This window comes from Canis aureus, chromosome 23, assembly GCF_053574225.1.
Source record: "Canis aureus isolate CA01 chromosome 23, VMU_Caureus_v.1.0, whole genome shotgun sequence".
In the NCBI taxonomy this organism is placed as follows: Eukaryota; Metazoa; Chordata; class Mammalia; order Carnivora; family Canidae; genus Canis; species Canis aureus.
The window spans coordinates 46309196-46324219 of record NC_135633.1 but is presented as its reverse complement, the minus strand read 5'-3'; the positions used below and the strand labels follow the sequence as shown (position 1 = coordinate 46324219).

The 15024-nt window shown below is 35.1% G+C and overlaps 1 protein-coding gene across 4 annotated transcripts in view; it reads right to left on the bottom strand.

The window, feature by feature from the left end:
• CEP57 (centrosomal protein 57) overlaps positions 1–15024 on the bottom strand; it is a 46656-nt gene that overhangs the window by 21708 nt on the left and 9924 nt on the right. For all 4 annotated transcript variants that reach the window (XM_077867576.1, XM_077867574.1, XM_077867573.1 and 1 more), the window contains exons 2-5: positions 11955–12111; positions 2540–2719; positions 2033–2154; positions 466–582 (exon numbers count right to left, since the gene is read on the bottom strand). In XM_077867576.1, the coding sequence (XP_077723702.1) occupies positions 466–582; positions 2033–2154; positions 2540–2719; positions 11955–12111 (576 nt within the window). The remainder of the gene's footprint in view (positions 1–465; positions 583–2032; positions 2155–2539; positions 2720–11954; positions 12112–15024) is intronic.

Sequence of the window (15024 nt, the reverse complement as noted above, 5' to 3'; positions counted from 1 at the left end):
GTAACCATGACACTCTCCTTTGTGATTCATTATCAGTCATCTGTGAATCAGCTGAACAGAATTATGGGTAAAATCTATGGCCAAAGAACACAGTTCTATATGAAGCCATATAGGCTACATGGAAGCTAAATTTGGAACTTAATCTCAGAGGTATTAAATACTTCCCAAGTATTTAAAACTATGAAATGAAATGAAAACTAAAAAGAACAATTTAAGCCAAGTAATACAAGCCTTAAAGATGCTCAATACCATTTCAGCCTCCAACATTTTCAAAAAAGAACTACTTCCTTATGTACATCAAGATTATAAAATGTGAACACTCCCTCCAAATTTACATTTTTTCTTTAAAAAATACATTCCTTTGCTACAAGATCACTGTTCGTCGAATATACAGTATTATAAATTGATCAATTTTATAAAAGAACCAGTATTATGCACTGATGAGTAAAAGACACATTTACTGACTTCTGCCAGGGCCTGCATTGTGGTAAGTTTGTTATACTCCTGTTCAAGAAGATCCAGCTTTTCCAGCTGGCTCTGCACATGTGTTTGATCATGTTGTCGTTCTCTTTCAAGGGAAACCTAGGGAACAGTATTAAACATAGCATGATAATGTGACAAAACAAAAAACAACTGACACTGGGCATATGCTATATACTATATTTGTCTGGCCTTTCATAGAACCACTTAGGTACTATAGAGAAATTCTAGGATAACAATATTAAGATGATACCACAGGGAGAAACAAAAAAATACAAGTGGAATCCTGTTCTTACCATATATTTTATAACATTTGGTTGCATATACTGAGGCTTCCATTACACTCTGGGATAGCAGGGGTTTATTAGATATATATGGACTATTATTTTCAATGAGTCTGGTTCTCTTACACAGTTAATATCTAAATTAAGGCAATATTCATGGGTTTTGTATCTATCATTTATACTCCCTCTGAATTCTATGCAAAAAACCTATTATTTTTTTTTTGAAGTTTAATGTCAAGGCTTTGAAAACACTGCCACCTGACAGTCACAGGGTGAACCATTAAACTAGGCTAAATTGAGATCTATTGGTAAAAAGGCAAAACACCAAGTACCTGAATTTATAAACTAAATATATCTTCATCTACAAGATTATGGCAGTTATGTGTCATACTAACAGAAAATCTGAATAAGACAAAATATAGTAATTTTCCCAGGAATTTGTGTCAACTACGAAATCCCTCCAAACCACTTTAGTGGACAGTTACTGCCCTTAAAAATAAATCATTTTATTTCCAGTATTGGAACCATTCTTAAATACCAAATTTATACTAATGAAAGTTATTAATTCAAAGACATTATATATGCATAATAGATATATCAATCAAAACATTTATTTATTTTTTAAAAAGTATTTTATTTATTCATGAGAGACAGAGAGAGACAGAGACAGAGACACAGGTAGAGGGAGAAGCAGGCTCCATGCAGGGATCCCGATGCGGAACTCGATCCCAGATTCTCCAGGATCATGCCCTGGACTGAAGGCGGTGCTAAACCGCTGAGCCACTGGGGCTGCCTTAATCAAAACATTTTAATCTTCTCTTACAGATGCTTTCTAACCTAAGAACTGGAATATCCCAATGAAAAGAATTACTGTATTACTGTATACAGTGTTTTACCATTTCCAATCATGTGGCAGATTGAACTATCCTCTTCCCCTCCTTATAAATGATTCCAAGTAATTTCCATCTTGGGCTGTTAAATTGTTCAAAAGCCAGAAGCTATAAAAGCTGTATAGAGAAGATATGGCAGGGAGTATGAGGGTCATCCAAAAAGGAAACCTCTTTATAGCTATGCTAAAAAAACAAATTACATTTTTCCTCAAAAGCTTACAGTAGTTGTTTCTCAAGATGAATCACTATTAGTGATTAGGATAAAAGGGAAAATGATTATTATAATAGAACCATTAGTCTTCACTGAGAAAAAAGATCTTTAGATCAGTCTAATTTTCATAACTAACTGTTCTTGAAAACGAATCTGTGGCACCATACCTGTTTTTCTAACACAGACGTTCTTTCCATTTCTGCGTGCTTTATCATATTGCGCATGTATTCCAACTGTTTTTCTAAAAGATTACATTTATTTTCTGCAGCTAACAACTGAGATGTCAGTTCTAAAGAGAATATGTAAGAAAAGCAGAAATTAGCTCACGCACAGAACAGCTGTAACAAGCTATTTAATGGGAATTAACTCTACTGTAAATACAACACTTTCCAGTAGCTCTAGAAGCCTATTCAGATGACCTAAGTCATTTTCTCTCTAGATGCTAATCCAATCTGTCTTGAATTTAGTCAGTAAATATAATACAGGACCATCAGCACTTGTTCTTCAAAACGCACTTGAGTATAAAACCCAATTCCAGAGTGCCCAAAGGCACTGACTACTAGAAAACACTAATGTCAAATTGCTTTTAGAATAATCGTACAATACTTATTTTGTGTATTTCATTTTGTATTTTGTGTATTTGTAGGTTTCACCTCCTTCATAATTAAACGAACCTTGATTGTGCTTTGACTCCTCATTCTTTGAATTCTCTCTTTCTTGTATCTGTTCATCCAATACTTTCTTATATTCAATTGTTTCTCTAGACAAGGTTTTCACACTTTCTTCTGCCTGAATCCTTTCAAGTTCTAAGCGTCGAATCTTATCTTGAAGATTCTTCAGAGCAGAAAATATGGCTGCCAAATCCAAACATGAATAATGTAATTACATAACTACTACTCACCAAACATGAATAATGTAACTACATGGAGAAAGTTCAATTAAAAAAAAAAACTCATCTAAATAAAAAATAAAATATGGGTGGGCTCAGGGGAGAATCATTCTTTGGGAAAAATGAAATGTTAATTACTGCCATATAATTGTTTTAAAAAAAATCGATTTAGAGACATCTTCTGAGTCTCTGATACACTCTAGGTACTTAAAAAAAACAAATTATAATGGTAAAACATTTTAAAGATTTCATAAAATGGTAAAAATATTTAACTAATCATACAAAATTCATAATTGTCCAAAAGTACATCAACCATCAATCTCTTGTTTCATTAATAAGATCGCATGCAGAATCCAATTGTAGAGTTAAAGATAAGCACAAAAAAGGACTATTTTTTATAATCTCAATTTTTCATTATATAGGAAAAAAATTTTTTTAAAGATTTATTTTTTTGACAGAGAGAACTTGTAGTGGGGAGAGGCAGAGAGAGAGAGAGAGAGAGTAAACTCTCTGATGAGCAGGAAGCTGGACTGGGGCTTCATTCCAGGACTGGGACCCTGAACTGAGCCAAAGACATGCTTAACCAACTGGGTCACCCAGGCATCCTTATATAGGAAAAATTCTAATCATTCTTTAAATTGCCCTCCCCTCCCACAAAGTTTCTAATTATAAAAGTAATACACAGTCACAACAAAAAGAACTTATACTTCTACTACCAAGAGATAATGACTATCATTTTTGGTTATTCTTTTAATCAATCTTTTTTGATATGCATAAAATAAATTGAGATCAAAATTTATCTAAGTTTTCTTTTTCACTTTAGCCCTATGAAACTGTGAGTACTCCCTGATACAATCAGATAATCTTAGATTGTCTGCTCATAACCAATAATTAAAAATTAAATAATTGGGATCCCTGGGTGGCGCAGCGGTTTGGCGCCTGCCTTTGGCCCAGGGCGCGATCCTGGAGACCCGGGATCGAATCCCACGTCGGGCTCCCTGCATGGAGCCCGCTTCTCCCTCTGCCTATGTCTCTGCCTCTCTCTCTCTCTCTCTGTGACTATCATGAATAAATAAATAAAATCTTTAAAAAAAATAAATAAATAAATAAAATAAAAAAATAAAAATTAAATAATTAAGTTGCTGGGTCCAAAAATATCCATATTTGAAAGGCTCCTGAAACAAAGTACCTTCATAAAGGGTTGTATCAATTTATACTTTCACAAGATGTATTTTTGGCAATATATAATCACTATTAATTACAGCATTTCTGTTATTTTGATTAAGAAACAAAAGCTACTTCTGGTTATTTCATTTTGCATTTCTATGAAAAAGTTTATGTATGTAATACATGTATAAGTATATGCCAATTTTCTTTTGAATTCCTTAAAAGACTCCCCCATCACTTCATTATTTGGTCTTTAATTCTAAGTTTAGATGTTGCAAGTTTTGGTATAAGATATTCTGATTTTTTTCATATCGTTGTAACAATCTTTCAAATCAAGTTCTTTATACAGGTAGAATGTTCTTCTGTAACTTTAAGATATATAAACTTTACATTTTCTTTTATTATACTTGAAGTTTCATAGATTTTTACATTTAATCAAATGAAACAAAAGATACTTTTGTATTGAAGGAAGAACTTCAAATGGCAACTGTATCATATACCAAATTTGCACAGGTATAATTATTACTTACACAACACATAACTAGTACATAGTTTCTTTTTCTTTCTTCCTTTCCTTTTTCTTCCTTCCTTCCTTTTCTTTCTCTTCTTTCTTTTTTCCTTCCTTCCTTTCTTATTTATTTATTTATTCATGAGAGACAGAGAGAGGGGCAGAAACGTAGGCAGAGGGAGAAGCAGGCTCTATGCAGGCAGCCCAAAGTGGGACTCGATCCCAGGGCTCCAGGATCATACCTTGAGCTGAAGGCAGATGCTTAACCGCTGAGCCATCCAGGTGTCCCAGCTACTGCATAGTTTCAAACACACATACCCGAAACCGGTTTCAGGACTTTTATTCTGATTTCATTATTATTATTCCAGTGTTGTTTAACTATTAAAACCTTATAAACATCAATACTGCCAGTCTCCTACATTATATAAATCTTTAAAACATTCCAAATTTCTTTTATTAAAGATTTTATTTAACCATACAACTGCCATCTTTTAAAAATCGAGGCTTCTTACTCAAAGCAAAGCACACTTTTCCATTTATTAATCTAATTCATTCATTCACATTTCATTCATTCATTCTTGTGCCTAGAATGTTAGAGGCCCCAGTCAGGAGACTGATACATTTTATAATATAGTTGGCTTATTCTTTCTATTATGCAAGGAGACTAGTGTAATTAGAAAAAGCACAAGACATGAAACACATACAACGTAGAAACCTGAAAAATCAACTGAAAAGACTATGAGAAGAAGAATAAAGTCCAGATTTAAGATTAGTATTTAAAGGAACAATTCTCTGTAAAACCTGGAATAATTAGATAACAAATGTAATAAGAAAAGAGAAAATAAGTGCCTTTTAATATCAATTCAGGTTTTTTTGTTTTTGTTTCTAAAAATTTATTCATTCCAGAGGGAGAGACAGAATGCAGTGGGGAGGAGCAGAGACAGAAGGAGAAAGAAACTCAAGCTGACTTCCACTCTGAGCACAAAGCCTGACAAGGGGCTTGATTGATCCTACCACCATGAGATCATGACCTGAGCCAAAACCAAGACTTGGACACCTAACCAGCTGTGCCACCCAGCCACTCCAACAATTTAGGTTTTTTCTAAACCTCTTCTGAACTACTAAAACTTTGTAATACTAAACATTTCTTGAATTCCTTCATTAGATTATATGTAATAGTGTATGATTTTGCTAGTCCTTTCATTTCTGCATTTACAGTTACTAGAACAATTGGCTAGAACACAACGTTTTTGTTCTGTATATCAGCAACAGTAATATCACAAGGATGTGCTGGGTTAACAAAAAGACCCAGTATGGGGTATATGCTTTCCTTCTCTACATTCTGGAATGGCTTATAGATCACCAAAATTATTTAAACATGTCTCAACAAACACACAAAAAATAGAAAGATATACCATGCTCATGGATTGAAAGAAATATTAAAATGTTAAAATTGCCAAAAGCAATCTACAGATTCAATATAATTTTCATCAAAATACCAACTAGTATTATTTCACAGAACCAGAACAAAAAATCCTGAAATTTATATGGCACCACAAAAGACCCTAAATAGCCAAAGCCATCTTGAGAAAGCTAAATAAAAGCTGGAGGTATCATAATCCCAGATTTCGAGATATACAACAGAGCTATAGTAATCAAAACAGTAACAGTACTGGCACAAAAATAAACACACAGATCCATGCAACAGGATGGAGAGTCCAGAAATAAACTTGTATGATCAATTAATCTGTGACAAAGGGGGAAAGAACATACACTGGGGAAAAGACAGACTCTTCAATAACTGGTATTAGGAAAACTGGACAGCTATATGCAAAAGAATGAAACTGGACCACTTTCTTATACCATACACAAAAATAAACTCAAAATGTAGACCTGAAACTATAAAACTTCTAAAAGAAAATATAAGCAATAATCTCTTAGACACTGACCTTAGCAATATTTTTATAGATCTATCTCCTTATATCAGGGAAACAAAAGCAAAAATAAACTATTGGGATATCAAACTAAAAAGCTTTTACACAGCAAAGGAAGCCATCAACAAAACAAAAAGGCAATCTACTGAACGGGAAAAGATACTTGCAAATCACGTATCTGATAAGGGGTTAATGTCTAAAATAGACAACTCCGAAAACTTAACACCAAAAACACCCCACAAATAATCTAATTAAAATGAGCAGAAGACCTGAATGATATTTTTCCAAAGATGACATACAGATGGCCAATAGACACATGAACAGTCAACATCACTGATGAGTAGTTCAACATCACCAATCATCAGGGAAATGCAAGTCAAAACCACTATGAGATATCACTTCACACTAGTCAAAACAGCTAGTATCAAAAAGACAAGAAATGACAAGCGTTGACAAGAATGTGAAAAGGGATCCCTCATGCACTGTTGACAAGAATATAAACTGGGGAAGCCACTGGGGAAACATTATGGAGGTTCCTCAAAAAAATAAAAATAGAAATACCATATGATCCAGTAATTCCACTGCTGAGTACCCAAAGAAAACACACTAAAATTTGAAAAGCTATGTATGCACTCCAATGTTTATTGAAGCATTATTTATAATAACCAAGATATGGAAGCAAATCTAAGCATCCATCCATAGATGAATAAAGAAGATATGGTACATATAACAGAGTATTACATCTTCCACACATATGTACGTAATAGAATATTACTCAGTCATAAAAAAAGAATGAAATCTTGCCATACATAACAACATGGGTGTACTTAAAGGGTTTTATGCTAAATGAAATAAGCCAGAGAAAGACAAATACCGTATGATTTCACTTGTATGTGGAATGAAAACAAAAAAATCCCCTAACAAACAAAACAGAAACAGATTCATAAATACAGAGAACTGGTGGTTGCCAGAAAGGAGGATAGTGGGTGAGGGGCAAAATAGGTGAAGGGGATTAAGAGGTACAAACTCTAGTTATCCTAAGTCACAGCAATGAAAAGTACAGCAAAGGCATCATAGCCAATACTGCAATAATGTATGGTAAGTACAGTAAACTATACTTATTGTGATGAGAAGAGTATAATATATAGAATTGTCCAATCACTATGTTGTACACTTGAAACGAATGTCAACACTGTATTGTCAATTATCCTTCAATTAAAAATAACTTCTTACAAAAAACTTTATACAGCAGGCCTGAACTTTAGCTACCCTCTGTAAACTAGGCTCTTGGAATGCTTCCCATGTTACTAATTATAAGGTTTTGTATGCCTATGGCACTAAATCCTGCTGCACAAGTCTCCCTTGATTGTGTAAACAATGTGCTTCATGGTGAGTATCAGGACTGATTGTGTAGGTGCAAAGTGTCTGTTGAGCAGCCACCCCAACAATTCAGGTTTTTTCTAAACATCTTCTGAACTACTAAAACTTTGTAATACTAAACATTTCTTGAATTCCTTCATTAGATAAATAAAAGCAATAGTGTCTGAGCCTTAAGTGGGCTTTCCTGGGCAGAAGTACCACACATATCATGCAATTTATTGCTGGAGAAGTGGTGTTTTTCTGCGTGACCTCCAAGCAGGAAAAATTTGAAAGCCTGCATCTTGGTTTCTCTTGTTTCTACTGTAATAAGCCACAACCATAATTACAGTCACTTCTGAAACTTGTGAGTCCTCTGAGTTAATCTCCCACCCTACAGGTGGTCTTGAGGTCCTAGAATATGAAAATATCAATGATGCTTTCAGATTCCATGATGCAACTCAATTTTAAGAAACTACCATTTGCAAAGTTTTGGTGTAATATCAAATAAAAATATCCACAAATTGTTGGAAAGGCTATTAAAGTATTAGTTCTTTTCCACCTACATACCTGTGTAAGGCCAGACTTTTTTCACATACTTCAATCCAAACAACTTATTAACACAAACGGAATGCAAAAATAGATGAGAATCAAATGGTCTTCTCTTAAGCCAGAAATAAGAGATTTAAAAAGTATAAAACAAAACACTGTCACTCTTTAGTAGTCTATTTTCTAAATTTGGAAAATAGTTATTCTTCATTAACATATTTATGTAAACAAGTAATGGGTTAATTAGGGTTTTCTGGATTAAAAAACTGGATAACCAGTGTTTTAAAAGAATGGATGGGCAGGAAATTGTTATCAATACCTGATACAACAGTTACAACTTGACTTCTGTCACTGGTCAATAATGCTGAGCTTTTTGCAACATGTGGGACACAAATTTGTCATAGGTCAAGATGTTTACTCTCTCAGCAATTAGAGGGGGACATGAGTGGCTGGGCACAGGGAAAGATCCCAAACTAGTTACCATCAGCCCCATAGTTTATCTCCATATGCTGGACATGTGTTACCATTTTATTTTTCACATACATGGACTAGGAGAAGTGAAAGGGGAAAGCACTGGGCTAGCAGAATTGCCTCATCGTTATCTTGCTTCAAAGGTTCAAGCCATTTTCAAGCCATTCTGTACACTGCTCTCATTTGAAATGTATTTGAAATGTATTAAACAATATGAACAATGGGTTAAACTTTTTTGGATTGACATTAATTACCATTTTTTAAAAGGGCTCCAAGGGGGAAGGAAAAGAAGAGGTCCCAAGGAAAACAGATTTTTTTGAAGGCAGTAATAACTTCCAATTTCTTGCTCATCTCTTTTCTAAAACTCAAATGAATATGAAAATGAGAATTACAAGAAATATAGTTTAATTATCTTTTTCCACAGCACTAATTCAAATTGTATTTTCAAAGTGATTATCAGATAGAAAAGTGAAATGGTAATTTAGCAAATGAAAATATATTAAACTAGAACGATAGAATAAGTCTCTTTTCCCGTACGGTATTAGTGCAAAAAAAGCAATCATTACATATAAAGAAGAAAAGTTTATCATACAGAGTATCTACTCAAAGTAAGACTTCACTCATTCAAACAGAAGTCTGTTTTTTTTTTTTCTTTTTTTTACAAAAATCTATATTCAATACTCAACTTATTAACTAGAAACTTGGTCTTGGAGAATATGGTATCTGAAAGATGGTGATGATAAAGAAAATGCTAACTTAAAGGCATTTTCTTATTCATTAAAATGAATGATAAAATCCTACTCATCTGAACACAGCACCTAAAGACTTCGGCAATTTATAAAAATTAAAGTTGTATAACTGCAAATATATGGTAAAAAATCAAAAAATAAATAACTGAAGCACACACAGGGGATAAAAATCAATTAAAACTTAGTAAAAATTTGTTTAAAAAATAAGCACACACACAAAAAATAGTCATGCAACATAGTTCTAGCAGGAATTTAAGGCCTAGAATTAGGTATCAATCCTTCCACTATAATATTATATCTAGTTCTGGGATCCCTGGGTGGCGCAGCGGTTTGGCGCCTGCCTTTGGCCCAGGGCGCAATCCTGGAGACCTAGGATCGAGTCCCGCATCGGGCTCCCGGTGCATGGAGCCTGCTTCTCCCTCTGCCTGTGTCTCTGCCTCTCTCTCTCTCTGTGTGACTATCATAAATTAAAAAAAAAAAAAAAAAAATTATATCTATTTCTGATCTTTACCTCTATCTAAAGAAACTTTAAAAAAAAGTTCAAAGAAAAGCAATTACTAAAGAATGAAAGAATAAGAAAAGTCAAATGGAGATTTATTCATAGAGCAAAATCAGCAAATTAACGTTTAGCCCAGTATGTCAGCAATAATGAGAAATTCTGCGTGCGTGTCAATAATGGTTTAAAGAACATGAGAGAAAAGAGGGAAAAAAGATGAAGAGAAAAATAAACAAGAGAAAAAATAATGTGTAAACAGTAAATTGGCATCTTTTATCCCTTTAGAGCATGGTGCTGTGAACTGTTTAAGCAATGCCTCAGGATATTATGATCCATTACACTTTTATAATATTTTTTGTATCAATCCAGTAATATCTACTTTCAGTATGGGATGGACAGATGAGGAAACCACTACCTGCTTGCCCCTGACATAAAAAAGTGAAGGCTATGGGGTATGAATAAAGGACAGAGTTAAGAAGAGACATCTGAGGAGAGCAGGAAGAGATATGTGTTGGGGAAGCTGGTAGAGAAGAAGACTTCTCAAAATAAATAATTTATAATGTGGACTTCAAAGAGTACAATTCTACAATAGAAAGATTTTGCTTAGAGGGCAAAGCATGAGAAAGACTTTAGGCCTGACATGGCTGACATGGCAGCCAGAATGGACACCCAAATACATGTAAGTTCTAATCGTTCAAACTCTGAATACCTGCTATATGTGGTGAAAAGGACTCTGAGAAAGGACCCTAAGCAGAAAGCTATGAAGCATGAGAGACACCTGATCCGCCATTCCTGAAGGGGGCCATAAAGAAAGCACAGGAATGAACACAGACAGCTCCTAGGAGGAAAGTGCCCTTGACTAGAAATTAGCAAGACAATGGAACCTCAGCTCTGTAACCACAAGTAACTAAATGTGGCCAAACATCTAATCTGAATGAACCAAGAAGGGGAAGATTCTTCCCTAGACTCTTCTAGTAAGGAACACAGTCAACACCTTGGTTTCTGCCTAACAGGACCCTAAACAGAAGCCCCTGCTAAGCCCATCAAGATTTCTAACCTACAGAAACTGTGATAACATGCTTGTGGCTAAAGTTGCTGAACTGTGGTAATCTGTTAAGGCAGCAAGAAAGAAAGCTAATATAGATGGCAAGTTCCGGAAACAAATATATTTATATATTTCAAAGTAGCCAGAGCAGAGGATGTGTGGGTAAGGAAGAACCAGAAGAGAAGCTAAAATGAAATTGGTAAGGCAGGTAGAGTCCAGGTAATACAAAATCTAGGACTTTGTTATGTAACCCATGGAGAAGTGCTAACATTTGTTTCAAGCAGGAGAGATGATGGCAGGAAAATTGTTTAAATGAGGATGGAAGGGAGACCGCAGGCTAAGCAATTATTTAGGAGTATCACAATCACCTTTGCAATAATTGAGAGTCTGAGCCAAAGCAATGAGAATGAAGAGACAGAACCAGTAAGTCTTTGGGATATTTCAGAGTAAAAAATTTTGGTTTTTAGTTTCTGGCTGATACTGTAGATGACAGAGCAGTCCTAGATTTCTCAAAGTATTTAGCGTTGGTGATTTGGTGAATGATACTATTTACCAATCAATGAATAAAAGAAAGGCACTGTATTTTGAGGAGGTTAACCTCCTCCTCAAAAAAAAAAAAAAAAAAAAAAAAAGTAGGAAGGAGAAATAGACACTCCTCCCTCCTCCCCCAACACTTTTTTTGAGAGAGAGAGAGAGAGAGAGAAAGAAATAGAGAATATGTGTGAGCAGGGGGTGGGGTGGGGGAGCGAGACAGGGAGAGAGAATCACAAGCCTGAGATCATGACCTGAGCCGAAATCAAGAGTTGGAAGCTTAGCCGACTGAGCCACCCAGCTGCCACTCCTCTAATTTTAAAATATACAGAAGACACAAGAGTTTTAAAGCAGTAGGCAAACAAAAAATATCGATTTTGTTAGGCTCTATTACCTCTGCTGTTACTTTCCGGATAGGCAAATGTAGGCTTATTCGGGGAGCGCCGTAGATCACTATTAAGGAAAGGCTTATCAGGTGGATATACTACATATGGAGATGAGGAATGGCGAACGACACTTCCGTTAGACCTTGAGGGTTCGACTAAGATGTTCTGAAAAATAAAAATATAGAAATTACCTTTCAAAATTTTAAACTGCAAATAAGATGTAAATACACACACAGACATTTGTTCCTGAGAATTATACTGCTCATGTTCCACTGATAGAAACAACAGAAAAAAAAGAGCCCACTGGCCATACACAACAGAATTCAATCATTACTTTAAAATAAAAAAAAGTGTTTCTCATGTGTCTAAAGACAGTTATATGCAGACACTGTAAAAAAGGAAATAACGTTCAAACGACTTCAAGTGTTTCTCATGTGTCTAAAGACAGTTATATGCAGACACTGTAAAAAAGGAAATAACGTTCACACGACTTCAATAGAAATGCTGCACAGAAATACTTAAATGATACTCATAATAAATTTATTTTTCTTAAAAATATGTACTGAAAAAATACATTCAGAAAAATAAATATTGCCGTTTTACAGTATCTGAAGCTGCTACAAAATGAGTGAACTAATCTCTCTCCAATCAAGGAAATAATTCCTGAATATTTATCAAATATCCAAGACTGGGGTATACAGGAAAGAAAGGCATAGTTCTTGCTTCAAAAGATTTATACTTAGGAAGAAGAGGTAGGAGGGGTGCAATTAGAAAACATTAAAGCTTATCAAATACCCAAATATACAATTTTATTTGCACACAAACACCACTGTGTTATGAACGAGATTCTGTTCAACTAGAAATGATGTTCCACTTGATTTGGTTGGACGGGATGATAACTGTGGCATTTTGTTAGTTGTAGATGACTTCTTATTGGAAGAAAGACCTAGAGTGGGGAGTAATGGAGAAAATGAAAGCTAAGGTGGAAGATACAACTGCTGGCTGATCAAAATTCTCAGACATTTATTTTTCTTACTCAAATAACCACAACAAAATAAGTTCTTGACTCTTACCTTTGGAGAACTACACTATACAGCACCAGAATAACCTGTGTCCAGAAAAGTACAGAGGAACAAAGAGTATTTACAATAATGGTAAACAACCTCCTGGAATAAACAGAAACAATCAAGATAACCACACTGTACCTAAATCTTATTAAAAATCAAAGATGATTTCCATGTAAAACCATGCAATTTTGCAATTGATTTAAGAAAGCAAATACCAAACACACACTATGGCTATGAAACTAGAGGGTAAAGAGCTTGGAAAAGATAGGGTAAGTCTCAAAGCAGTCCTCAAGTTAAGGGATGTTAAGACAACAGTGAACAGTGTGTCTACATGCAACAGGACTAAGAGTTAGCAGTTCTCAAAATTTCTGGCAAGCTGACATCAGGTTTTAGAGGTGGCTAGAAACCAGGGTGTTTTCAAGTCTTAAATTATATTATACTGCAAAAGCTCTTACAAAGCACCATGAATCACTTAGCTTAATTCCAAAATGATTATTCACAGAGAACCTTAAATTCTAGTAGGTTGTGTGAAGACTGATCATTTAACAACTATCATTTAAAGTAACTGGTTAGGAAGTATTCCTTTTGATACATATATATGAACACAAAACACCTGCAGATTTACTTCAGATATAAATAAACCACTTCCATTAAATTCACTGCCTGCTAGCTCTTACGAAAGTTTTTCAAAATTAGTCCTGGGCGGCCCGGGTGGCTCAGCAGTTTGGCGCCGCCTTCGGCCCAGGGTGTTATCCTGGGAACCGGGGTCGAGTTCCACGTCGGGCTCCTGGCATGGAGCCTGCTTCTCCCTCTGCCGGTGTCTCTGCCCCTCTCTCTCTCATGAATAAATAAAATCTTTAAAAAAAAAATTGTCCTTTTTGAAACTTTTCTCCAAAAAGACTTTTGAAAGGCTAACAGGTACTTGAAAAGATGCTCAACATCCATTAGTCATTAGGGAGATGCAAATTAAAACCACAATGAGGTCAATCTCTCATCTGTTGAGACTATACATCATCAAAAAGACAGGAGTTTACAAAAGCTGGCATGGATGCAGAGAAAAGGGAACCCTTGTGCCCTGTTTGTGGGATTGTAAAATTGGTATAGCCACTGTGGAAAACAGTACGGAGGCTCCTCAAAAAATTAAAAATAGGACTATGATATAATCCAGCAATTCTACTTTTGGGTATATATCCAAAAGAAATGAAAAGACTAAAGAGATATCTGCACCTCCATGCTCGTATCATAGCAGCAATACTTACAAGAGCCAAGACATGGAAGCAATGTCCACTGATGGATGAATGACGAAGTTGTGGCGTATACAGTAGAGTATTATTCAGCCATAACCAAGAAAACCCTACCATTTGCAAAAGCATGGCTGGACCATGAAGGCATGCTAAGTGAAGTCAGACAGAGAAAGACAAACACTTTATGAACACACTTATCTATGGAGTCTAAAACAAAAAAACTCCAGGGAAAAAGAGATCGGACTTGTGGTTACCAGAGTTGAAAATGGGGCAAAAGGGGAACTGGAGGGAGATGGTCAAAAGGTATTAACTTCCATTGTAAGATAAATAAGTACTAAGAACGTCATGTACAACATGATGACTACAGCAAGCGCTGCTGTATGATATACAGGAGAGCTGAGAAGCAAGATACCCTAAAAGTTCTCATCACAAGGAAAAAAAAAATTTCTTTGTATTCATATGAGAAGATGAATATTAGCTAAACCTACTGTGGTAATCAATGCACGACAGATGTAAATTAAACCATCATACTGTATGCCTTAAACTTGGACAGTGATGTATGTCAGTTATTCCTCAATAAAACTGGGGTGGGGGGAAGAGACAGTCTTTCAACAAAGTTTGTCACATATTCATCATCAAAGTATTGCTTAGGTTGGGTCAGCAGACAAATTACAAAAACTCTATGTAAAAATCCAAGTATGAGGAGATTATTTTTGAATAGCCATTCTAAATGTTTTCCATTTTCTAAGTCGTCCATTTCATTTTGA